The sequence below is a fragment of the Ailuropoda melanoleuca genome, chromosome 10 (genome assembly GCF_002007445.2).
Source record: "Ailuropoda melanoleuca isolate Jingjing chromosome 10, ASM200744v2, whole genome shotgun sequence".
Lineage (NCBI taxonomy): Eukaryota > Metazoa > Chordata > Mammalia > Carnivora > Ursidae > Ailuropoda > Ailuropoda melanoleuca.
The window spans coordinates 36,620,704-36,645,549 of NC_048227.1; the positions used below are offsets into that span (position 1 = coordinate 36,620,704).

At 56.7% G+C, this 24,846-nt stretch overlaps 2 protein-coding genes across 4 annotated transcripts in view; both read right to left on the minus strand.

The window, feature by feature from the left end:
* Window positions 1-14,870, minus strand: part of KCTD5 (potassium channel tetramerization domain containing 5) — a 29,443-nt gene extending 14,573 nt beyond the window's left edge. The window contains exons 1-4 of one of the 2 annotated variants that reach the window (XM_034670557.1): window positions 14,568-14,870; window positions 4,300-4,408; window positions 2,516-2,607; window positions 568-663 (exon numbers count right to left, since the gene is read on the minus strand). In XM_034670557.1, coding sequence (XP_034526448.1) covers window positions 568-663; window positions 2,516-2,607; window positions 4,300-4,408; window positions 14,568-14,819 — 549 coding nt within the window. In that variant the 5' untranslated portion in view covers window positions 14,820-14,870. The remainder of the gene's footprint in view (window positions 1-567; window positions 664-2,515; window positions 2,608-4,299; window positions 4,409-14,567) is intronic. The other variant, XM_034670558.1, reaches the window with a different exon arrangement.
* A 275-nt stretch (window positions 14,871-15,145) lies between these two features.
* PDPK1 (3-phosphoinositide dependent protein kinase 1) overlaps window positions 15,146-24,846 on the minus strand; it is a 93,042-nt gene continuing 83,341 nt past the window's right edge. For both annotated transcript variants that reach the window (XM_019807276.2, XM_019807277.2), the window contains exons 12-14: window positions 22,210-22,267; window positions 20,987-21,139; window positions 15,146-20,691 (exon numbers count right to left, since the gene is read on the minus strand). In XM_019807276.2, the coding sequence (XP_019662835.1) occupies window positions 20,575-20,691; window positions 20,987-21,139; window positions 22,210-22,267 (328 nt within the window). In that variant the 3' untranslated portion in view covers window positions 15,146-20,574. The remainder of the gene's footprint in view (window positions 20,692-20,986; window positions 21,140-22,209; window positions 22,268-24,846) is intronic.

Sequence of the window (24,846 nt, forward strand, 5' to 3'; positions counted from 1 at the left end):
GTGCTCCCAGGCCCGCAGCCAGTGGGCTGCGGCTGCACAGGATGGGGGCCCGGGCTCCATGAAGGGAAGGAGCACTCCCATGTCCTCACACAGGCCGGCAAAGTGGAGGGCACAGCTGCAGCAAAGCCAAGGGCAGGAAAAGGACTGGGGGGCCACAGAGAAGCCCTGCTGGGAAGGGCATCTGTGCCAACCGCAGCACAAAAGAGCCCAAGCCACCATCTGCTCAGCCAGCATGGGAGGGGCTGCAAGGGGACGGGAAGGTGGGGTCAGGCCAGGATGCACTCAGGCTGTCAATCCCACGCACACGGAGATGCCAGATGGAAGCACAGAGAACAGTCCCTGCAAAGCACGGGCCTAAGTAAGAAGGAGAACTAAGGGAGCAGGGTGGGAGAAGTGGGGACGGGGACTTCGGGGGGGGTCCCTAAGAACAACTCCGCCTGCCCCACCTGAACACCCGTGACCAATCCAGCCATGACAGGGCACAGGCCATGGTCTGCGAGGTGCCAGAGGACAGTGACAGGCGGCCCCAGGCCACCAATGCCTCGTTACTGGTCCCTGTGGCTTTACCTGCTCGAACTTCCAGCCATCAGACATGGTGGACACCATCTGTGTGAGTTCCTCTTCCTGACACTGCAGCACACGGTACACATGCTTCACCGGCACCTGTGAGGGTGACAGCCACAATGAGATGGGCCCCACGCGCCCCACGACACTCCTGCGCCCAGCCCGGCAACCCCGTCCCTGGGCCAATGCCGGGGACAGTCCCACAGGGGACCCAGGGGAAGCTAACACCCCTCGGGCCCAGGTCGTGGTGCACAGGGCGACCCCAAACGCATCCAGCAAAGCAGAATAGGCCAAACAGCTGTTTTTCTCCTCTTCATCCGCCATCAAACATATTTCTAAATTGCAAAATTCAGTGAGTCATGCTCCTGAAATCCCAAAGGCACCCTGAGCTAGACACGAGCACGTGAGGGCTGCAGACGCGAGTGAAGGCAGCTGGGACAGGACAGCGGGAAGGGCCCGCGGAGCCACACACGGTGCTCGGACCCAGGCCCTCCCTTGGGTGAGGCGGCTTCTGAAAAGCTGGTGTGCCAGCCGACGCGGTGATGTGCCCTTCCACCGACCTCCACTGAGCTGCGCCAGGCACAGTCTCTGGTGTGGAAAGCACTGCGGGGACTTGCCCGTCAGCAGGCTGCCCTCACAGAGCTGCTCCTCCAGTAGGAGGCGGCAGCACCGACACAGAGTGTGAGCGTGACCGGGGACCTCAAGGCAGCGGCTCAGGCCACAATGGTCACAGCCGAGAGGGCGCTGGCTGTCACACAGCCCCAGTGCCCTCATCTGTGACAGGGAATGACACCAGTGCCCTCGGCCCGGGCCCCGAGGAGCACCTCTTCTACCCCCACCATGCAGAAGGGGACACTGAGGCAGACAGGCCGCAGTGCTGCAGGCGTGGGTCATACTATTTATTAAATGGGGCGGCTGGGCAGAGGGGAAAGCGGCAGCAAATGGCCAGAGATGACCGGGGAGTCTGTGGTCGGGTCTCTTGCAGGAGGGAGGGCTGGGGGCACTGCGGCCCGGAGCAGCCACTCTGAGCAGCGAGGCGGTCAGCCAGCCTCTCACAAAGACTGAGAGCTCTAGCTCGGGCCTGCTGGACACCCGGCGGGAGAGCCCACAATACAACGGGGCACCAAAGGGCCAGGTGGGTGAAGACTCCAGGTCATCGAGGTGGGTCTGAGGGCACGTCCACTTCACGGCAACCCCGGGGGAGTTGCTCACTGGGAGACGGCTCGCCGCTCTGCCAGCCGGTGAGGAGCTGATGCGGCAGCAAAGACTGATGCCTTAGCCCCTTTTGCACCTTCCTCTGCAGAAGACGGCAGACATGGCCTGCTTCAAACTCTGGCCTAATGGGCAGCAGAGTGACTGGACTGGCTCCAGCACTGCTGACCGGCCAAGCGCACATGGGCTCCACGCGGGGATCTGCCCCAACAGGAGGGTACACAGAACGCTGACAGCACCCTTCTCTCCTAGTAAAAGCCAAGTCTTCGTGGAACCTACACTGCCCTGCAGGACCCCACCTCCACCATCTACCCCTGAGCTCACTGCCAGCCACAGGCCCTTTGCACCTGCTGCACCCTGCTACAATGCATTCCCTGAGATGTCCACAACCCATGCCACATGGGAAGCCTCCCTGTTCTCCCTCCCTGGACTTTCCTCCCTGGCACTGTTTGTCCCCTACCCCTGGAGTGGGGCTCCCTAAGGGCAGGCTGGGCAGGAATGGATAAATGTGCCCAGCATGCAGGCTATGGTGCCAGTCCGCAGTGCCACAGGAGACGAGACAGCTGAGAGCAGGCTGTCAGGCAGTAGGAGGATTCCCGAGGAAGACAATCACCACAGGGACAGCACCAAGGCTGGGCCCTCGTGCAAAGGGTGCCCCTGGCCAGCACCAAGGGAGGGAGTGAGCTGCGCCTCCATGGCAGACCTCAGAAGCCGCAGGCGTATTAGTCACTGGTCTTACCTGCGATGTTTTGCTGTCTCGTTCTCTAATTTTGTCCTTTACAAGTTTTATTAGTGAGGTGATATTGTAAAATTCCGCTTCCTCCAACACTCCTAGAATAAAAAAAAAAGTAACTTTCACCAGATCCAAGAATAAATGTCCTGCACCTGTTCCTCTGCGGACCCAAGGCCCGTGCCTGGCCTGGGCCCCTGGCAGCTTCTCAGCCCCGTCCCAACGGACCCCGTGCAGACACTGCTGGCTTTCAGTGGGGCACCCTGGGATCAAGGGCAAAGGGCCCATTTCCTGAAACACTCCTGGCATGTGCCACTCCAGGGGCCAGCTGGGCACACCGTTGCACATGTATCTACCCTGAGCTCCGCCCTGGCCACCCCTGGATGGAACCCGGAGACCTTCCTTCTGTCGCCTGTGGTCCACCTGCTGCCCTCATATGAGACCCGGGCCTGACAGATGGCTTCATGCAAGTCTGTTGCTTGGTGTGCCTTAGTTTCCCCATTCAGCTGGAAGCTGGGATGGTTGAGAGGGCGGCTCCCAGCTCCAGGACTCTGGCCAATTAAGGGCTGCCTTTCTTCCCTAAGGCTGCCACTTGTGTTGCACCCGTTTAGGGAATTTCTGGCCCCAGGACCCCTCCTGGGTATTCTGGAAGGGCCGTGCTGGCCGCCCCGGCCAGGCCTTGCGCTGTGCAGTGTCCCCGCACCGGCAGCACCGGGAGCTTGGGGCTGCGGACTCCGTCCTAACCAGGTCCCCAGGCAGCACAGTCAGAGGGGGACCTTGGCGGTGGGCAGCTGCACCTACGATGTCTCTTCTCAGGATGGCGTGTGGCCGTGTAGGTGACGAAACACAGCCTTGGTGCTATGCTACCTGCTGTCCCCCTCGGACCTGTGGGTGGGGACAAGAGGCCTTGCGAGTGGATGCCAGGACACTCTCGGGGCAGGCAGGGGATGAGGCGGGGCAGCAGGGGCCTGTCCACAGCAAGCCACCCCGAGAACAGGCTGTGAAGTGCAGCCTAGAATGGACGGCTCCAGCAACCGGACAGAGGAGGGAGCCCCAAACAACACAAGTGCACGTGTCTGCGGGAGGCCCCATCAAAAGATGCGGGCTTGGGTCTGGGGACCCAGGAGAGGCGCGGACTGCGAAGCGGCAAGAGTACCAGGAGTGAGCCCCGTTCAGGCCCGGCGGTCTCTATAGGACCTCAGTCCCGGCAGGGCCAGAGCCCACATGGAGTGGAAGGGCCTGGACCTCTTGGGTCCCCCCTGACACGTAAAGCGCCCTACTCTCTGCGCCCAGTGCTGCACCATTTGAAAACAGACAGAACTCAGAGGGGAGGGTGCAGAGGCACCCTGGAAGGAGAGCCACAGGGCTTACGCGGGGGCTATGTCCGAGACTGTGTGAACCAAAGTAGCCGTGAGAGCGGCGGCCTCCCCGGGCAGGAGCTCCAGCCCCAGCAGCATCGCTAACTAGGCTCCTGACACGGCCCAGAGCCCAGGTGACCTGTTCCCCCCTTGACAGCAGTCCTGATGGGCCAACTCAGCCGTGAAGTCTTTGCTTCCAGGAGGAAGACAGGGGACGAGGCAGCCAGCAGCCCTCACCTCCCAGAGACAAGAGCCTGCTGCCCCGTGGGGCATGGGAGAGAGTCAGCCGGGAGTCAGCGAGAGGACGTAGGCACCTGGGAGTTCTGCAGGGGAGGGTGTGCCGGGCTTGCTCCTCGCAGGGCGGCTCGGGCTCAGAGGGGTCTGTGTCTCAAGTGACCAGTCAGCCTATCCACCGGGCCCCTGTCCCCAACTCACCTTCCTCTGCGAGGTCTTTGTTAATGACCAGCTTCCCATGTCTCAGATAGTTCAGCACGGGCCCAAAGTAGGTGGGGTCTCTGTCGATTAAATAGGCACCAGTTTCATCCTACAGAGAAGAGAACACTGTGAGTCCTGCAGGGGAAGGCAAGGACCCCTCAAGTGACTCCAGCTCGGGCCGCACGCAGAGGGTCGTGTGTGTCCCTTAACGTAGAACCAGACTGCACTGTGGCACTTCAGGGAGGTGGCTCTGCACGCCTCTGGCAGTCGGCAGCCTCGCACCCTCGTCTGTCACCACCTCAGGTCTAGACCTTTACTTACTCAGCAGTGAGGTGACTGTGGCTGAGGAATGGTTCAGCCTCCGCGTATCTCAACACTGCCCAACACGAGGGACCTCACACAGACTCTCCTTCCAGACACCCGTGGCAGGGCCTTCTCACCCTGGGGAGGGGGTCACGGGCACACAGAACAGGGACTGTGTGGAGAGGCCTGTCTTCCACTGCAAGGTGGCCCCAGGGCCTCTCAGGGATCGCTGACCAAAGGAGCCACACCCCATGGGCAGTGGTTCCGGAGTCTGAGCAGTCTACAAAATAGACCTTCAGAAGGCGCTTCTCCCACACTGGGTGGCCCCGGTTCCTCCTGGAGGTGCCCGGGGCCTGAGTCCTAGAGCCCTGCGCCCAGCTGCCAGCAAGCTTCCATCACAGCCAGGCCGGGGGAGGTGGACGCGCCGACCTGGGCATGAGCGTGGGGGCAGTCCCTGAAGGACACCTCCACTGAGTAGAGCCACAGCAGTCTAGGGGGGAGTGACGGCACCCTGGGATCCACTCCAGGCCATGGAGCGGACTGTGTCAAGGACACTGCGTATCTGATGTGGGTATGCGGGGCAGGGCCCGGCCCAGGCTGCCTTCCAGGGGGCAGGCCTGCAAGAAAGGCCCAAGCAGCAGCTCGCTCTATGCCAGCGCCTCCCACAAGCCCACCTCCTCTCCCCGTGGCCCAAGGGAGGCCTCCCTCTGAGACACCAGGGTAACTCCATAAGTCAGTGGAGCAGTCAGTGTGGCGGGCTCCTGGGGGACCCTGAGCAGGAGCATGACCAGCTGAGACCACAGAGGACAGTGTGTCAGCATCACTGTAGTGGTGAGCATGGTGGTGGGAGTACCCGGAGCTCTGGGATGTGCTGCCTACAACAGCAGATGGACAACACAGGGAGGCAGGAAGCATCCCGACCGTAAAGCAGCAGACCACGTCAGGGCCCTACTTCTCAGCCATGTGTGGCAGAGCCTGGAGGTTCCAGGGGCTTCCCGACGTCCACCACTGCAAACCTGCTCTTCTTACGTCAAGTCAGTTAGGGCTCTGGATGTGAGCGTGCCGGGACCTGGAGCCTTGCTGCTCAGTGGGCAGGACCCGGGCACTGAGCCCAATCTCCTGCCAGGACAGGCCACTGCCTGCTCCCCTGTGGGCTTCTGTCCCCCAAGGCGCCAACCCAACCGCACACAGACCCCCCCGCATTCACCCTCGTGCTCCACCCCACCCACCTAAGGAAGCACCAGACACTGTCCCATGGGCCCCTGTCTCTTGTCTCTCTGGACGCCTATTCTTCTCCGAGCAAGACAAGGACCCGTGGACCAGTCTCCCTACTGGTAAAAAGAGGCCATAAAGTCGGTGGCTCATCCCCACCCCCACCCTCACATACGAAGAGAGCCCAGTGCACACCACCAAGCTCAGAAATGATTCATCAGCTCACTGCTGCCTCGACAGACAGCTGGCAGAAGGTCAAGAGGAGATGGGGACAAGGCTCGTGTCTGCGCTCAGTGCACCCCAGTGAGCCTCGCTGTCACACCGGGCCCAGGCCCCTGCGGACCCAGACTAGGGGCACAGGAGGGGCATCATCACGCCATGCCTCTGCCACGCGGAGAGGCCTGAGCTCCGGCACGTTATGAGGCAGTGCGCGCTCAGCCCAGTGGCTGTCTTCACCATGGCTCCAACACGCTGGCCCTGAAGGGAAGCACAGAGCCCTCAGCCTGCGGCCGCCTGGAGACCCACCCGCCTGGACCCAGAAGGGCGGGGTCACTGAATGGCCCTGCGTGGCAGGCTGTGCCCGGGACGCACCGCCCCCACCAGTGACAAGCCAGTCTGCCCAGCCAGGCTGCCGCCAAGCAGCATGTACGGAAACTCAGGAGCGCCTTCTTCCACGGAGTCCCTCCAAAGCTCTCTGGACCGGCTTCTTCGTGGGGATTTGTTTTGATTGGAGGGACCCCGAGGTTAGGCGGGGCCAGGCAGCAGCGTCAGGACGCATACTCTGACCCGGGCTCATCAGAGGGAGGTTTCGACTTCCACACCAAGTGCCAGGGGCCCAACACCAAGCCCCAAAACTCCACCAGGCTTTACCTTGGGCTGCTAGCCAGGTGATCACAGACCGACCATCATTTGGACGCATACTGGCAGGCCCTCTGTAAAGCGCTCGCGTCTGAGCGGGAGCATGCTCCAGAGCTGCTGAGCGCTGCCACGGGCGGGCCCTCAGACTGCGGCCGGCACGCCGACACAGGCGCCAGGGGCCTTAGCACCTCAGGTACCGTGCTGGGCCTGCAGCCCCAAGGCCTCTAGCCTACGGCAGAAATAAGGAAAAACACACCACACAGAAAAGGAGAACCAAACAAACAAAAAACCCCAATTCAGAATATAAATCTTAGGCTCACTTCTGCAAAAGCCCAGAGAAAAGCATCTTGGTGCCATCCACACTGGCGGCTGGGGGACCGTGGGGGCGTGGCCACCGCCACGCCACGTGGGCATCGCCCGGCTCCACCGTGACAGCACATACAGGCAGGACCCTGGTCTGCTCACACTTACAACGGCAGCAGGGAACGGGAGCAGGACATGCACGCTGGCTGGTGGCAAGACTCCCAGGTCCGTCGTCTCCTCTTTCTGTCCTGTCCTCGATTGACACAACAAGCGCTGTTACATTTGTAGAGTGGCAAGCTCTGTGGGTTTCTTGGTGGGTTTTTTTGGTAAAAAAGCCAGAATTAAGACTGCTTTCTTGACAAATCATTTCCCTCGATTGACCTTCCCCACTTCTCAGTGAATTAGCTTTTGACCTACTTGTGAAGTGCTGGCTTTAAAAGTATACATGTACCTTAAAGACTTTAAACAGGGGAAGCTGGCCTTGGCTTAGGAATATGTAATGAGGGCCAGCTCCCCATAGGCTGTCAGTCCACACGCTTGAAGCAGGGCAGCCCAACGATGCCCAGGTCGGCTGGATCCCACTGCTAGTGGGCCCCACCTCCAAGGCTGAACTACTGGTCTCCAGGGGAAGTCTGAACCCTGCATCCCTAAGCTCAGGCTGCTGGGCCACTAGCCCCAGGCAGGAAGGAGGCCAGGCCACAGAGATCACGCCCTGGCCACAAGCCCTGTGAGCACAGTCATTTCTCCGAGAGGAGCCAGTGGGCAAAGGTAGGGCCAAGTCCACGTCACATGCTCTCCCAGGAGACATCTAACCTGCAGGCCCGACAAAGAGGGAGGCAGAGAAGACAATCCTGATTTGAAACCACTCCCCCCTTCTCCGCCCTGCCGTGTCCACTCCTTTCTGAGCCCACCCAGCATCCTTAGCCCACATCTCTGGTTAGGAAACAATGCTCCGCAAGGGGCAGAAACACACCTGCATCACTTGGTGAACAGCCCCTGAAACTGAGGTTCTGCCTGCCTGCTCTGCACCCAGAAGTAAAACCAAGCCGTTGGGGTCAAGGGGGAGGGCTGAATGCACTGCTAGCAAAGCGCCGTGGGTAAAGTGGGGGCTGCTCGTTGCCAGGGGTCAGCCGCTCCTGCAACATAACCACACAGTCCTAGAAATGGTGATGAGGAGGGAGAGTGAGGGATGTGAAACTCTCACCAAGATTCTAAATGGAAAAGAACTCTGCTGGTCTGAGAGCTCTCTATGGAGCGTCTGCACTCGGCCCCGTTCCATCACCTTTGCACCCTCCACAAACACACCAGGAAACAGGACTCCACCACCACTTTATTGTGGGAGAAAAAGCACAGCCACTGGAGACTGGAAATGAAGAGGGCTGAGTGTCCTGAGCTATATGGAAGATAAATTCTGTCAAATCTCCCCGTTAAAATCTAAATGTAAACGCACAGAATTCTCTGTGCACAACATCTGCAGTCAACCTAATTAGAAATACTTAGCTTTTACTCTGAAATTATCCATTTTAGGTGACTATTCCAAATTCGCACACAAAACCTTCAACCTCCACCCTCTTCTCTGTTTCGTTTTCTAGTTTGTCAAACCCTCCGTCCAGAAGAGGCCTGAGACGTCATCAACTACAGATGATGCTGTGGGGACCCGGACACGAGACAGACCTGTCTCAGGCACCGGGATTCGCCGGGCCGGGCTGCCAGGAGTGCTGGCGGGCTCTGACTTAGCGTTCCCCGCACAACCCCGAGTTGCCCCGTGTGTGCTGAGTTCTGACACACACTCACAGCCACCCGGGGAGTAAAGGAAAAGCAGGGCTCTGGGCGGAGGCGGGCTGCATGTATCAGGGTTCCGGATCATTTCCAGCCTCGGTGCCGGCCCTTCCAACAAACACCCTCAGACCTCAAACAGCTCCCAGGGCCCTGACCCCCAGAATGTCCCAATTTAGGATGACATGCATGACCCAGATGAGGCTCGCCCAGAAGCAAACAAAAGTGCCCGTGAGAAAGGACCCACCCGCAAGGCCCCGGGCTCCTCTTGCGGCAGACAGGCCTCAGATTCAGCCACGGTGGGCCCCACAGGGCCCCAGGAATCCACGGGGGTGCTTCACAGAGACCCACCCAGTGCGGCAGGACGAGGGGCACTGAGAGCAGACGCCAGGTCACCTGTACACACACAGGCGCAGGTGCTGGGTCACCCTGGGGCCAAGGGACATTCCTGGGCAAGGTGCTGAGTGGACGAGGCAGCCTGAGGGCCGGCCATCCAGGTCACAGCTGCTGTGAACACTTCTGTCGCAAGGCAAGGGATCATCCATCTGCCAGGATTTCGCAGGCGTTCCCCTCCCTAGACACAGTCCAGTCTCAGAACACTCGCACGTAAATCCTCTACACAGGTCACACCACTGACTCTGATACAAAAATGCTGGCGCGAGAACGTCCACTAGCGAGGGAAACAGGCGGGAACCATGCTCACCTGGGGCAGAAGCACCACACAGGACCGCCCCGGGGTCCCTGGCTGCAGTGCCCCTCCACTGCCTCGGAGGCAAGGCCTCCTCAAGCCTGGAGGCTCCAGGCTCTGGCGCGCCAGCCACTCAGTGCCGGCAGGCAGGACCCCGTCGCCCAGGGCGCCCTGCCAGTGGTTCACGCCTAGCCCACTGCTCTCGTGAGGCCCTCGAGCCCTCCCCACCAGCTGTCCCCACAGCCACCGCCCTGCTGGCTCCAAGGTGGCCTCTGCCCTCTCCTACACTCGGCCCTGCTGGCAGATCTGGTGCAGAGTTCATCCTTCCTTCTTGCTGGGGCCGAAGGGCAGGCCCAAGGCTCCTCTGCTATCTCACTGCGCCCGCTCCCTCTTACTGCCCACTGCCCAGTGACTAGGCTCGGTCGGTGCCCCTGCTGCCTGCCTCTCTGTTACCTGCTTCAAAAACCTACCTCGGTCTCTCTGCTGGAGCTGGCCCAGCTCATCACCTCCGGAACTGTGGCCACCCAAGCCTGACTTGCAAAACCAGGCCAAGATCCTAGAAGCCCAACTGCTGAGGGAACTAGAACCCACCAGAATGCGGACGATGGGAAGAGACACTCGTGCACACCCACACGTGGATACCTCAAGCCCATTCCAAACACGCGCGCCAATGGGACGGGAACCCTGGAGCCGCATTCTCCAGCCTCCAAGATCTCAAGTTGCTTGCAAACCTCGGTGGCTGCCCAGGAAGCTGTGTCCTGCCCTCATGGCGCAGGCTCCAGTCTCCAGGGCTGGGAAGGCTCGCTGGGGCCTGTCCTCAGATCAGCCAGGAGCTCTGGGGCACTGCAAAGAGGCCGCCAAGGAAGGACGGGAGACAGGAGGGCCAGGCTCGCACACACTGCCCTTCGAGGCTGGCTGAGCAGGAGCTCCCTGCTGGTAATACCAGGGTTTGCGCAGATTCAGAGTATGCGTAAGAAACAACAGCAGCAAGAACAAATTCTGAGGGTAGAGAAGACCATTCTTTCTAAAAACAAAGTGGAGACCGCCACGGGTCCTCTCTGATTGCTGCAAGGACCCAGCACGGGCACTGGGTAGAGGTGGTGTGACCTGAACCATCTTCCTAAACTCTCACAGCTCCACGGTGACTAAGGCTCAGAGAGGTGTCCCAACTTACCCCAAAGCTGCACAGCGAGTTAAGTTCTGGTCAAAGTCAAAGTCAGGCCCAGTCTCCAGTCTCACCCTGCCACCAGAGAAGATACTGCGTCTCCCCAGTACCCGCAGCACACCAGCGCCAGACCGGATGTTTCTGGAGCTCCGCAGTCCGGGGAGAGTGCTCTGGCCATGCATAAACCTCCCCGGGTGCAGAGCCAGCTCCTTTAAAGGACTTTAAGGACTGCTGAACTGATGCGTCCCTGGAAGGGAGCTGTGGGCACCCACTCACAGGTGAAAGCAGCCACAGACACCCTGTAAACAAGTGGGCAACTCAGTGTCCCCCAAAAACTCGATTTGCACCATCACCAGGTGGGCCACAGCATTCTGACCGGCTCTAAACCAAGCCTAGTCACCGTGCAGTGGGCAGAAAGAGGAAGCTTTGCAGTGACAACCATTTCCTCCCAGGCTGCCCTCAGATGGCTGACAGTGGGGACAATTGCAGGCCCAGGGCCTGTGTCTGATGCCCTGAAGCAAGCTCTTCTCACTCAAGGCAAGTCCTTTCTCAAGACATTGTGGCCTGGACTCTCGCGGGCTGCTTCAGGTCCGGGGGGCTGTCCAGTTAGGTGCACTGTGGAGACGTAGCGTGGGCTCTGCCAGTAAGCACCTGCTGTACTGGGGAGGGGGGCAGGGGCCCCTCCCTCTGCTCGGGTCCTAGACCAACCACGGCATGTGGTCAGGGCTAAGAACATGCTCAGAGCCACATCCTCGACCAAAGCGTGAAATGAAATACCCCCGAGTCTCGGGACGCCCACTCCAGGACACAGACAGGACGACTCGGCTCTCATGGGTGCCCGGGATGCTCTTCAGAATTCGGGAAGTTAGCCTTTCGCCTCTGATTTAGTTACACGGAACATAATCTGCTCTTTCCACTCTAAGGAATCCCCACTTCTCTTGCCAAGCAACTTAAAAGTTTGTACTTCCACCCACGTCCCTCATCACTTGGCCGTGTCTGTAAAATCCCTTCCACTATCTTTCCAATCCCGACATTCTTGCCAACACCAAGTACACCCGGAGTGAGCACAGGCCAAGAGCTGCAGGTGACAGGTCACCAGACGCCCTGTGATGGCCCCAGCCCTCAAAGACCCATGGACACCACAGCATCTGCAACCCCAAGGTGGGACAATGGCCCTGTCGAAGGACAAAAGCTCAGGTTTTCTCAGGCAGAGACGGAACCCACCTCAAATCCTACTTAATCTGAGTACTTTCCAACCACCAAGCAGCAATATTTCCTGTTTCCCTTTTAACTCCTAAAGCACCTCCACACTGAGAGGGGCTGATTCACCCCTAAACCAATGCTAAGCTGTTCTCAGCAATGCCTAATGGGCCAGGTACCATGCAAAGCAAAGAGACTTAACCCAAATGAATCACACATCAAGTATTCACAAAGCACTTCCGGGAAGGAGTGTCACACCTGGCCCGCCCCTTACGAGAACCTGGGAGAAAGATGACCCAGACAGCACGGGAGCAGATGCTGAAATGAATACCCCAGACACAGCCCCGCTGGTGGAAGCCCCAGGAGGAAGTGAGAATTCATACTTGGGCGTCTATAAAGAGAACCGCATGGCAGCAATGGGCCCAGAGTCAGCACTGAGATAAAAGGGTAAGGGTTTGGAGCCCAGAGCTGGTCCTACGCTCAGTTCTGAGAGGGAACATGGACTTTGGCGGAGGGGGACCAGTTGCAGCCCCGCTCCCCACCCTTGCTAACAACCTGTCTGTTGCCTGCTTCAGAAAACGTCCCATCACTCCACCTCTCCCACAGGGTTCTGCGGTGTTTAAGAGCAGGCTCCAGGCACTCTCCCAGTGAACTTCACTTCCACCCATCAGGTTCCCTAAAGGTTTCTGGTTTCCCCTCCCTTGGAACAACTCCCTCTCGAATCTCCCCACCCAACCCATATCCAACCACCAGCTTGCTGGAGCCCAGGAGCTCAACAAACACTATTTCGGTGCCCAGCAGGAACCTTCCACCAGGTCTGAGATGACTGGACATCTGCCAGGTATGCTTTCATTCATTTTAACTATTAAGTGAGGGCTTCGAGGTTTTTACAAGTGAATCAACATCCTGTTTCTCTTCCATCATGTAATAATCACTGGCCATCCCACTCCTCCAAACACCCCTTCCCCTCCGCCCTCAGCCTCCGCTTCCTCCCTCAGGGTCTAATTATCCAGGAGTGAATCTCTGGGACATTCTTTCATCAGAAGGGGAGGCGGTGACACTGAGAAGACCCAGTATCTCACATGTTGTGTCTCATCTGAGGTAAAGCACTCCTCTACCATGACTGATGTGAATCAGCATTACTCTTTCTTGTAAATTACCATTACCCGAGACAAAAGCTCACCCTTATTTACTATCAACTATCCTACAAGACAGAAACTGTATCTGCTGCATTACCTTCATGTTCTAAATTTCACTCTCACAATTTGGAAATCAAATGTGGGTAAGCCCACGACAGGGACAAGAAGCAACCGCAGCAGATGCCTTCTGGTGGGTTAATTACCTCCCCCAAAGGACTGTTACTACAGGATAATTTAAGTCGTTCTGAGACAGTAAAATAAAGGGACTGTGCAAGCTATAGGTAATTGGCTCTGAATCAACTGTTTTAATGCTGAATTGAGAGATTTTGCCTCAAAAAAACCCAATGGACAAGAGCAATTTAAAATCCGATTCAATATACAAAACAGGAACTCTGGAGTAGAAACCCAAGTGAATGACCACTGTGGCCCAGTGTTTTAATACAAACAAACAAACAGTAAAACATACTCCCTCACCATAAAAGGAAAATCACGGCAAACAAAAGCCTATTTCTGTCCTGGAGAGCACTGCCATTTTCTGGGAGGTCAATTTTCTCCGAGTGGAGAGCTTGGTCAAAGGAGCAGTGGGAGCAGCTGGGGGCAGTGGCGGGNCGGGGGGGGGGGGGGGGGGATGGGGACGGGGGACTGGAGCGCTGGCATCTCAAACCCTGATTTCTGCCAACGACAAGTGGTCTTGTGGTAACTCAGGAGCTCCCGTTTCCTGATCGTAAGGTCATGCCACCCTGAGGATGGGCTCCGTCAGCCTTCCCGAACTTGAAGAGAGAGCTGAATCTTTCTGGGAAGACCTACGCCTGGGAAGCGTTGAGCCGGCGAGGCACAAAGCCAAGTGCAATTGTGCACGCTCAACTGAAAAGACCCAGGAAAGTTAGAAGGCTGCGATCGGCCTGGGATAAATATAGGTAACAACTACTCTTACAACAGAGCCTTTTCGGAGTTTCAATCCCTACAGATCCTGAGCAGCTCTTCCTTAGCCACACAGGTCTTAGAAAGATAATAATCGAAAACAGTTTCCATTATCATCTGCACAACAGTACGAGGACTTAATGGAAGGCAAGCTGCAAACCAGCCGAGAGACTCCTACCCTTTCGGGAGGGCAGTGGGGACGCCGCCTGAAAAAAACATTTCTACCGGGTCCCTCCTTGCCACCCCTTCGTACGCGCAACCGTCCCTCTGAAGAATTACTCTATAGACTGCCCCTTCTGCGAGCGCGGAGTGGGCGCGTGTTGTGGCTGTAAACGACGGAGCGCCAACTCTCTAAATGCAAGTCACTGGGAAAGGCAGGTCACCCGTGTCAACCCCCCCACGCCAACGTGAAGTCAAACGTCTGGAATGCGAGAAGATGAGAAGGAGGCCAGGGCTCTCCGATTCCAGGGCCACTAAGTACACGGGGACACAGAGGAGGCGCTCACACAGCGGGGCCAAGAGAACCTGGAGGGGAAAGAAAGTGGATCCACGGCAAGGTCCGGGGCGTGGGGAAGCTCCGCCGGGGAGCGGAGAGGGCGACAGGGAGCCGAGGCGGGCCGGCCGGGGGTCCTCGAGGGCGGTGGGCGCCCGGGCACCAGCCGCGGCCTCGCCAGCCCGGGACAGGGAGTCGGGCGGCCCTCACCTTGTCCGAGTCCAGGTCGGGGTCGGCCTGGCACAGACGGTACAGGAAGGATTTCGGGTCCCGGCACAGCGTCTGCCGGGTGGTGAGGAAGTAGGTGCCGCCGACGTTGAGCCGGACCCACTTGGACACGCCGCCGGGGCGCTGGGCCAGGGCGCCGAGCCCCGCGCTGCAGCGGCGGCACAGGCCAGCCCCCAGCCCCGCCCCGAGGCCGCCCGGAGACGGCGGCAGCAGCTCGCAGTGATTCTCCGCCATGATCCCAGCAAGCCCCGCCACAGCTCCTCTCCACCGGAAGCGTCCGGCCTTTAATACCTTCCTCCCAGCTCTGTCCCGCCCACGGGTCCGCCCTCGTAAAGCGCCCGCCCTGGTGTCACGCGGCAGGCGGAAGTTCCGGTCCGGAAAAGCGGCCGGCCGAGCCCCCTTCCGGCCGGAGCCGGGCGTCGGGCTCGAAGTGCTCGCAGGCCTCCGCCCCCAGCGCGTGCTGCGCGGCGCCGGGTTCCGGGCCCCGGATGCAGGTGGCCCCCGTGCCCGACCCGCGCCCCCACCACCCCGGTCAAAGAAGAGTTACGCCAGCGAGCGTCTACACTCTACATGCTTTTTTATTACAAGACTACCGAGCATAAGTGGAAAATTCATCATCCAGTAACTACATCTAAAGCACAAATATTTGAAAAAAAAGAGAACAGATTCATTAAATTATGATTAAATCATTGACCAAATAGAAAATTTATATAATAAAGCCAGAAAAAAAGTTGTAAAATATAGTTTACAATAATTATTCACATTCAAGGCTGTACATCAATACATACAACAAGGTGGCCCCGAACATGAATTCAATCCAAATAATTCATATATTAGATTTTAAATAACACAGACTGAACTAGAGGCCAACAATAGCCAGCAAATAACCTTATAGAAGAATAAAAATACAAAAGTGTATATCCTAATATCATTGCATTATTTGTTTTCGTAAGTTTTAAATTTTTGCTTTGCCTGTACATCACAGTTACAGCTACAGACCAGGTAGAGAATTTTACACACGTCCTAACTGACCGCCACCAACCTGAAAGACGGCTAACACACTACTGATTCATCCTATTCTGTGTTAAGGAACAGCTACAGCAGCTCTAAATACTGCAAACATTTATTTTTGTCAACGTCCAATCAAACTTAGAGGCTTTTTACCAGCAAAACGACCCCTACTCATATGTCATTCTGCCAGACGGGTTGGGACTAGGCTGGATCACACGCTAAAAAAAAAGTCTGCCTTTTGTAAAAAGTTCTCTGCACACACAGTTTGGTGTTTCTTCATACTGAAGAAGTGGGCTCTGGGGAAAATTCAGGTATACATGTAGGCTAGTTGAGCTGCCCAGCACCGCTGTCCGAGCTACAGATAAAACTGCTCTTTGCTGGAACAGCTCCTTCCCCAGACCAGTTCTCCACAGGCAGCCTGATTTACAAGTCCGCAACCTTGAGCCAGCAGCCTGCACCCCTCATTTAAGGCACTTGCCACACAGGCTGCCTGAGGGAAGGGCCACACCCACCTGAGTCACCATCAGCTCCCTTGAGTTTTGGATGAAAAGAAACAATGCGGACAAACGTACATGGCAACCTAAGGACAGTACCTTCATCATACTCTGGCAAGCGGCAGCCTCTCGGTCTGAGGAGTGAACACCCTCAGTCTGTGGACTGGCCAGGGCACAGGGGACCTGGGGTGTCAGAGGAAGGCAGAAGTCCAGTTCTGCACAATCCAGCCAAAATCTCTGGCAGACTCAAGTGACAGCACGGCACCTCTCCCCTCAGAATCAATGGACCCCAAACTGAAGTGGAGAAATTAGGAATGAAACCAAATGCGGTGGTCTGGGTTTGAAGACGGCCAGACGACCTGCAACACTGTGAGGGAGGACGGGGAGAAATCCCGGAAACCGTGCGGACCAGGACAATCACCCTCTACAGTGAAAAGGCCTGGCCACTGAGCTCTGCTGAACGAAGACCTCCGTACTGAGCGCCACCGCTGGAAGAGCGTGGAGGCAAATAACCTTCTGTAAAACCCAACTGCCTACATGGTCTCTTTCCAAATGGCCCAGGGTATTTTCTGAGTCTACAAACTTAATTACAAATCATCCACTAGCACGTGGCAAGGTCAGTTCAACACTTTCTCTCTCTGCTGCCTGTGCAGACGCAAATTCAGTACCATTGTGGACGCGGAGTACGAGCTTCTGAAGACATCACCAAGCGCCTGAAAGCCACAGCAGCAGGGATGGGGAGTAACCAACATGCAAGTGTTAACCAGACTGTCAATGAAAATCAGGAAATGAGCTTTTGGAAAGAACTGTCACAAACGGACTGCAGTAAATGATGTCATTTTAGCATTGTGGGGGAAAAAAGAGCAGGCTTATGAAAGCGTTCTTTGGAACACACACCTTACCAGGAACTGATTTGTTCAGAATCTGCAGGACACAATAAGGAGGCTCTGTACTGGAACTCTGAGCATCTAAGCATCAGGTCAAGACAGAGGGAGAGAGACTAAAACCACCTATAAAACAAACAAATTCTTTGTGACCCAAAAACACTACTTCTAGGAACCAGGGGTGGGGAAGCGACCAGGGTCAAAATCAAAGATTTATGAGGACATTCATCACAGCATTTAAGTAGTGAAAAACCAGAAACCACCTAAATGTTTCATAACAGGAAAATGGTCAGATAAGTTATCATAAAATTTATAACCATTAAGGTCTACAATCACTAAAAACAATGTTTTTAATCATTGTTGATGACGTGGAGAAATGCCTAAGATAAATTATTGAGTGAAACAAGCTAGATGAAGAACAGTGTGTTTCATGTTCCCAGTTCAGTTTAAAAAGCAAACCCATGTGTGTACTGGCAGTGAGCGGGGGGGGGGGGTACACCAAAATTTTCACAGTGGTCTCTTCTGGGTGGTAAGCCTACAGTTGATGTTCTCAGAAAGCAAATGTTTTAAGAAAGTACAGAACCACCTGGAGCCCCTGGCCTGGCACCTGGCCCTGGGTGAGTCTGTGCCTATGGACCTCGGCCACAAATACCACAGTGGCAGCAGGGGCCTGGAGAAGGTGCGGGGCCTGGAGAAGGTGCGGGTCCTGTCAGCCCTGGCACGGCCGTGAGAGGCCTCTTCTGCAAAGCAGGTCTGTAACACAGTCCTGAGAGCCAAGGTTCCGAACAGGAGGCACAGTGCAGTGCCGTGTACCAGGTGGGGCTTTGCGCACCCCACGGGGCCACCTGCTACCATGACCCAGCGCCCACTGTCCTGGTCAGGCCTGCAGCAAGAGGGAAGGAAACTGCCCCACCCAAACCTGGCTTCCTGGAGTTCCCAGAGAGGGGCAAGGCGCAGTGCGCCACCTGAGCCTATGGAGGCCACAGCCCTGCCCTCTCCCCTCCATGCCTGGTGAGGCCACGTGGTTTGGCACCGCACCTTCTCCTTGCCCTCACTAAGACACACGGCTGGCTCCCGCATCTAGTCAACAACAGGGCACTTTCTTTCTCAGCGTGGATAAATCGTTTGTACTTCCACGTATGTCTGTGTATGTACTCGACTGACAGCCATGCCCACATCTTAGAAGGCAAGGCACCTGCCCCGGGACAGGCGCTCTAAGAACAAGCTGCATACAACGAAAGCTGACATGGACATGCAGGGCAGGAAAAGAACATGTATGTGCCTTTAAAAAAAAAAAAAGGGACAAGAAGGCTCTGAGTGAGAGGGGAACGGTGGCCTAGGGAGAAGGGCTCAGTTGTCACTGGCTCAGGCAAGGGCTGTGACTTCAACTCTGTCAGCTGCGAGCTGAACCCTGAACCCCCTTCTCTGGTTTCCGAGGTGACGATGGAGCTGGTGGGTGAAGCCCAGGAGGTAGTGGCGCCGTCCGGGGGGAGGGATGCAGCCCAGCTGAGCGCTCTTGTTAAAGCCAAATGCCAGCCCTTTCCCTGTAACCAGCCGCAAGGAAGAACGCTGTGCCAGAGCAGCCTCCAACTCTCCGAACAGCGCGCCCACAGACGCGGGTGTTCTGAGAAAGGTCAATGATCAACGTAGGGAGCAAGCTGGAGATGACATTCCTGAAGGCCCCCTGAGACTGACTTTCTGAGAAGCATGTGAACACAGGCGAGCCTTTTCAAAAGCCAGGAGGAGGAAGAGGGGAGCTCGAGCTACGACCGCAGCCCGGGGCAGGCACGCCCCCAACACCGTGGCACCTGCCCCATGGGTGCACGCGCACGCTCGCTCACTCACTCGCAGCTCTCACGCAGCAGTGCCCAAGAGCCGAATAGAAGCCACCCGCACTCGGCCCCACCTCTGCTCCCATCCAGCCCCTGCACGGCCACGCTTCCCTCCCAGGCTGACAAGGGCCACTCTTATCGCTAAACCCGTCGGAGAAAGACATCTTTTCTCCCGATTTGGACCACTTATCAACACGGGCTGACGATGGTTTCTTCGAGATAGGAAATGGGGAGAGAGTCGCCAGGGAGAATCTTTCCTCTGCGAGCCTTCTGCTGGTGCCTTCGTCAAAGTCTAAAGGAAACTGCGAAGTTGTTCATCCCCCGGGCACGGCCAGACGGGTCTGCGAGCAGCCTGCATGCAGCGGTGCCTCTGCCCCTCCCACCTGGGACTGCGGACAGCCCTCAAGGGACAACCTGGGCAGGGAGAGAGGAACTCCCAGCCCCACCAGGCCCACAGGCTTTCTCTGTCCAAGGAGCAGCAGCAAAGAAATCAAAGGGTAGGGAAACTGTGGACCCCTTGCAGCAGGTACCCAACATCTTGCTGCCTGTGGAAACTGAAAGGTAGGCAGGCGGAGAGCGGAGGGGGCCAGCAGGCTGGCTGCTCAGGCTCCAGTGCGGTGTTCCTACCCTTGTGCAAGGTGAGCAACATTTTCTTCCCAGCGAGGTCCACGTCCTGAGGGGGATAAATGACCTGACAGCACGAGAAGGCTTACAGACTTCCACTGTGGAGATGTGACATGTGCTGGGAGTCAGGCTAAGAGAATGTTCCCTCACCAGGAAAAGGGTGCGTGTCACAGCTGGGAGACTGCTGGTGCCTAGAGTCCCTTGGCCCTAGCAAACTGCTCCGAGGGGCCTGCACGTCCCACCCTCTGACCAAACTCTCAGGAGGAGCCCATCAGGCAGCACTCCTCCGCGTGGGAGACACCAGGCGCAGTCTGCCCTGCTGCCTGGACTCGCACAGAGCGGGACACAGCCCTCCCTATCTCCTGGCGCAACTGGGTGCCCACCTCTCACAGTGCTCTTTCCAGCTGCGCAGGGCCAACCCCACTCAGAGGGACGTTCAGCTGAACGGCCTGCTGGCACCCTCCAACCTCAGCAGCGGCTCCATTACACACCCCGACAGCCCGCTCCACGACTTCCCACCTGGAGCCTGCCCGACGAACGCAAGCCATGGAGTGCTCACAGTCCGAGCGATGCGAGAAGGCAAACAGGGGGCCTGGTGGGGCACAGGGGGCATCAAGTAAGGACACAAGAAAAGGAGCACACGGACCAAAGCCAAGAGCCCTCCTACCCCACAGAGATCAAAGCCACCCGGGCAGAGGCGCGCACGGCCCCCTGCCGACGGGTTCTGCGATAACCTAGGAGCAGCAAGGGCCCAGACATACACCCCATCCCCTCGGCTACAGGACTGGCCGGTGGGTGACCAGGGCGTGTGGTGCAGAGCTGGTGACTCGTGTCTGTGCCACTCGCCCGGGCGGGGATCCGGTGGGCGTGCACGGCACTGGGGCCCTGTGGCAGGGGGATCCCGGGGAGCCTCCGCAGAGCACAGAGAGCAAGCAAAGCGACCCTGAATTCCTTTCCGTTATTGGTTTTGTTCTTTGTGTGGTTGGGTATTTTTTTCTTCTTTTCTTTTAAATAAAAAAGCTGCAAGGTTCCGCCGTCTGCGTCCCCCTTGAGATGGCTGGCAGGTGGTCTGGAAGCGTCCCGGAGGGCGGCGAGCCACGCCGGGGCACGTGTCCTGGCAGCGAGTGCACCAGCCACGGACGTGTCACTGCACGGCGGCCTGTGGGTGGCTCTGGTATCTGTGTCTCCACACCTCCTGGATCTTTTTGCACCATTTGTGAGCGTTCCCACTCGGGTCCATCAGGTAATACGTCCTGTTCGGCTGTGGAGACAGAAACCGTTTAATGATGCTGGGGGTCCCACCAAGAGCAGCACCTACTGCGGCCACAGTGGGCACCCCCGGAGACGCGCGAGTTTGCGGGTTTTCCCTTCGCATAGGTGCAGACACTATACACGCAGGCAAGGACCGACAGCTTCCTTAGGTCGCTCCCGCCCTGACAAATAAGCACGGGGGCCTGCTGGCCCAGCTCAGGGCTCAGCTGGGAGCTAGGGCCCCTGGGACACGAGAAAAGGGAGACAAGTGCCCTGCAGAGGAGAGCCCATATAGACAAACTCACCGTGTGCACGAAAAAGGTTTTAAAGTTCTTGGCCTCTGGTCGGAGTTCTTGTGACCATGGAATTTCACCTTTCAGGACTTTGTTGACAGGATCCACATAATACAAGTGTGGCCCTTCTGTGAGCAGTAACTGTCGTCGCCGTGCAAACAAGCCCTGATGCAAAAAGAAAAGACCCTGCTTGTCAGGGCTCAGAAATGGGAGTGGAGGGGCGCCTGGGTAGCGCAGTCGTTAAGCATCTGCCTTCGGCTCAGGACGTGATCCCGGCGTTCCGGGATCGAGTCCCACATCGGGCTCCTTGGCTAGGAGACTGCTTCTTCCCCTCCCTCTCCCTCCCCTGCTGTGTTCCCTCTCTCGTTGGCTGTCTCTCTGTCACNAAAAAAAAAAAAAAATTTTAAAAAAAAAAAAAAAAAAAAAAGAAATGGGAGTGGACAGCACCTACCGCGGCCTCAGAGGCCGGGCCGTCACAGCAGCCTGGGGCACCGGGACCAGCACCCGCCCCATGTCCACTCTCCTGGGACCTGGCCTCTCAGGTCAGAGAGGGGCAGGCAGAATGTAGCGCCCAGCCCGCCTGGTCTTCGTGAGCTGGATCCCGAAGCCCCCACCTGGGCGTGTCTCCCTCCGCTGCCACATGGGGGAGCGGCGGCACTGGCAGGCAAACCCAAGCCTGCTCCACCTAGCCTGCCCGGGACAGTCAGGGCGCCCCTCGTGCCCTCTGCTTCATGGCGGGGGGGGGGAGGGCGATGACATTCCCCACCGCTGGCGCCGCACTGCTGTGGCCTGTGTGGCACGGCCAGGAACGGAGGAGGCCTGGGGCCTGAACTCAGAAGGGCCCGCGTCTGCAGAGGGAGAGCATTTGTGGAATCTGATATTTTTGACACAATCCATTTAATTAATCCATAAAACACATTAATACCAATTTTCAAAAACAATTCTAATGAAGTAAGAGACAACTTGATAGGATATCAAAACCCCGGACCCAAGCCAGAATCAAGAGGCTGTATTTCTATTTTACCACAGCCTTCCTGTGTGGTTTCCAACAGCTTCCCCTCAGTGGCTCAAGCCTTCCTGAGCCGTCAAATCTAGAAATGATCTTTCAGAGAAAGGGAACCAAGACCAAGGACGCATGTGCAGCAGGGATCAGCCGGAGCCCGGGGCGGAAGGCCAGACCTGGACACAGCTGAGGGGAGACAGACGCTCGGGGAGGTGCAGCGGGAATGACTTACCTTTCGCTTATCTACGGGACCCATCTTTAGTATTAAGTTATTTTCTACAAACTGGTGCCTATAAAAAGAAGAAAACAAGAGTGAGACACTCACGTTGAATCAGGGACAGAAATTCTCCAAGCTCCTACACTCAAAACGAACTTCCGGAGGGCATCTTCGAGCCTTGCCCAAGCCTCTCCCGTCACAGCCCCAACTCGTTCCAGGAACTCAGGAGGCCCCAAGTGTCATGGAGCATGCAGGCGCCTGCTGCTCTAGAGCTTTCGGTCGGGGTGCAGATCAGGACTGACACACGCCAGCACCATCACCGGCTCCCACCTCTGGCTCAGCAGCGCGCGCGCAGCAGCAGAAAGGCAGCGGCGAGGGGACGCCCATCCTCCTTCATGTGAACAAGGCTGGGGTGAACACAGAGCCCCTGAAAGGGTGGAGGCTGCTGAGAGTCAGCCTCAGGACACAGACTGTTGGCCACGTGCTACCTTCCGAAGCTGGGTCCCCCCAATCCGGTGCTCAGAAACCACCGAACAGCTGAGAATCACAGATCCCGAAAAGACCCATGCTGGACTCGGTTTAAGAATATCTTCTCTGGTGTTTCTACCACAGTTAACAGAGCACTCCTACTCAAATACGGCCAAGAGTTTGGAACAGAATACTAGAAACTCAAACTCTGACTTAATGTGCAGTTTTAGCAAGTATACTTCACTCTGACTCCTAGGAGTATAAAAGAGATTGTTTTAATGTCCACAGGTTCTTGGTTTTGGTTAAAGTGAATAGTTACCGGTTTGTTTTGACTTTACTGAAATTCCTGATCTGAGGACCTACTGTAGAACACAATATTTTATATTTGGAAAGGCATTAAGACAACTGTCACCTCAAATGGTGACACTTTTACCGCTTTAGTATCTGAGCGCACCCACACGGGACCCAGTGCGCGCAAGACTGCCCGAGCGGGCAGAACTGTGCTCTCCCACCCAGCGCACCTGGCCCCAAGGCCTGCATGCTTGACCCGAGCGGACCCCAGCCGGCTCCAGAGCTCACGGACGGCCCATCCCCAAGGACCCCGCCTACATGTGGATTTTGAAAACTAAAAAGATTTTTAACGAAAAAAGTGCTGTATGAGGAAAAGTACAATACCTCACTCTCAGATGTACTTAAAAACCAAACCAACAAACAAAACCAAGACTTGAAACAAAGAGGAAAAAAATTCAGGAGATTTTTGAAAAGCAGCACAGAAACAGATCAAACAGAAAGCCTCTTCTAACCAACAGACCCTAATATGTAAGAACTGGATGTGTAGTAAAGAACCACAAACTAATCATAAGGGGAGGACTTGAATTAAACTGTACTAGTGCGGGGGGTTTGGGGGGGGCAGGCAGCCGGGCCCCTGGGCTGATGGCGCCACAGCACCAGGGAAGCCTGACAGACAGGTATGGAAAGAAGTGGCCTCCCGGTGTCTTTGCAGACTCATGTGGTCTGACACGAGAGACTGAAATAAAATAGTAAATCAAACAAGAGATTCTGGTTTTCCCTGAGCTTGAGAAATGAGCGAAGATTTTTCTCGGACAGTTTACACTGATTCCAGTTCACCGGCAGCCCCGAAGTGTTGCTAGGACGCGGTCAGGACCACAGGACGACAAGAACCCCTCCAACTACAGAACCACAACCACGAGCCAGGGGGCAGGAGGCAGGCTGGAGTCTTCAGCAAACACGGCCCACAGGGTGAACGCCGCTCTGCAGAGCACGTGCAGAACAACAGGAAAGGCTTCAAGCTTCAACAAAAAAATGAACAAAGGATACAAACTAGAAATTCCTCAAAGAGGGAGTGACCCCAAAATTCTCAACGGCTCTAAGTAAACAAAATTGAGCTAGCTGCCCCCGGGTGCGCGTGTGAGCGCCTGCCCAGCACAGGCGCCTGTGGTCCTGAACTTAAAACTGGCTTAAAAGCAATTCGGAAAAGACATACTGAGACATAATCCCACTCCCAGCAATCTACCCTCAGGAAGTAAAGAAAAATGAAGGTCAGAAGCACCAACATCCAAAACAGTATTATTTATGCCAGTGAAACCGAAACCACAGCAATGGCTCAGCAACAGAACATTCTGGCACCGCAGGGAAGCAGGCAAGCCCCTTCCACGTCCCTTCAGTGAGGACCCCACTGACAGACCCCAGCCCGACTGCATGTACCAGCTCGCTCCCGGTCCCTGTCACACGCAGGCAAGCACAGTCCCCGCCTCGCCTGCTCCTCTCGGTGGTAAAAGCCAGGGCGGCTCCTGACTGGATCCAGTAGCTGGGGTGCAATGAACCCCAGGCAGAACACAGAGAGGCTCAGAAGCTCCACTATTAGCACAAACGCCACAATCCAGTCGTGCAGCACATTCACCAATTAGTTTACAACAGGCTGCTAGTGAGCTACCTTGAAAAGTTTAAGTACTTATTAAAGGAATCGTTTTGAATTCTTTACTTCAAAAAGTCAACGTCCACTCCCCTGAAAATGCACTCCCCACCCCCCGCACTAGGCGCCCTTCCCTCGCTGGCAAGTGGCAGACGCTGTCTGCAGACTCAGAGCCAAAACCAGACACGAGTCAGAGGCTCTCAAGAGCGTGGGGAGCAGGCAGGTCCCCACAGCCCTGCTTCACACACAGG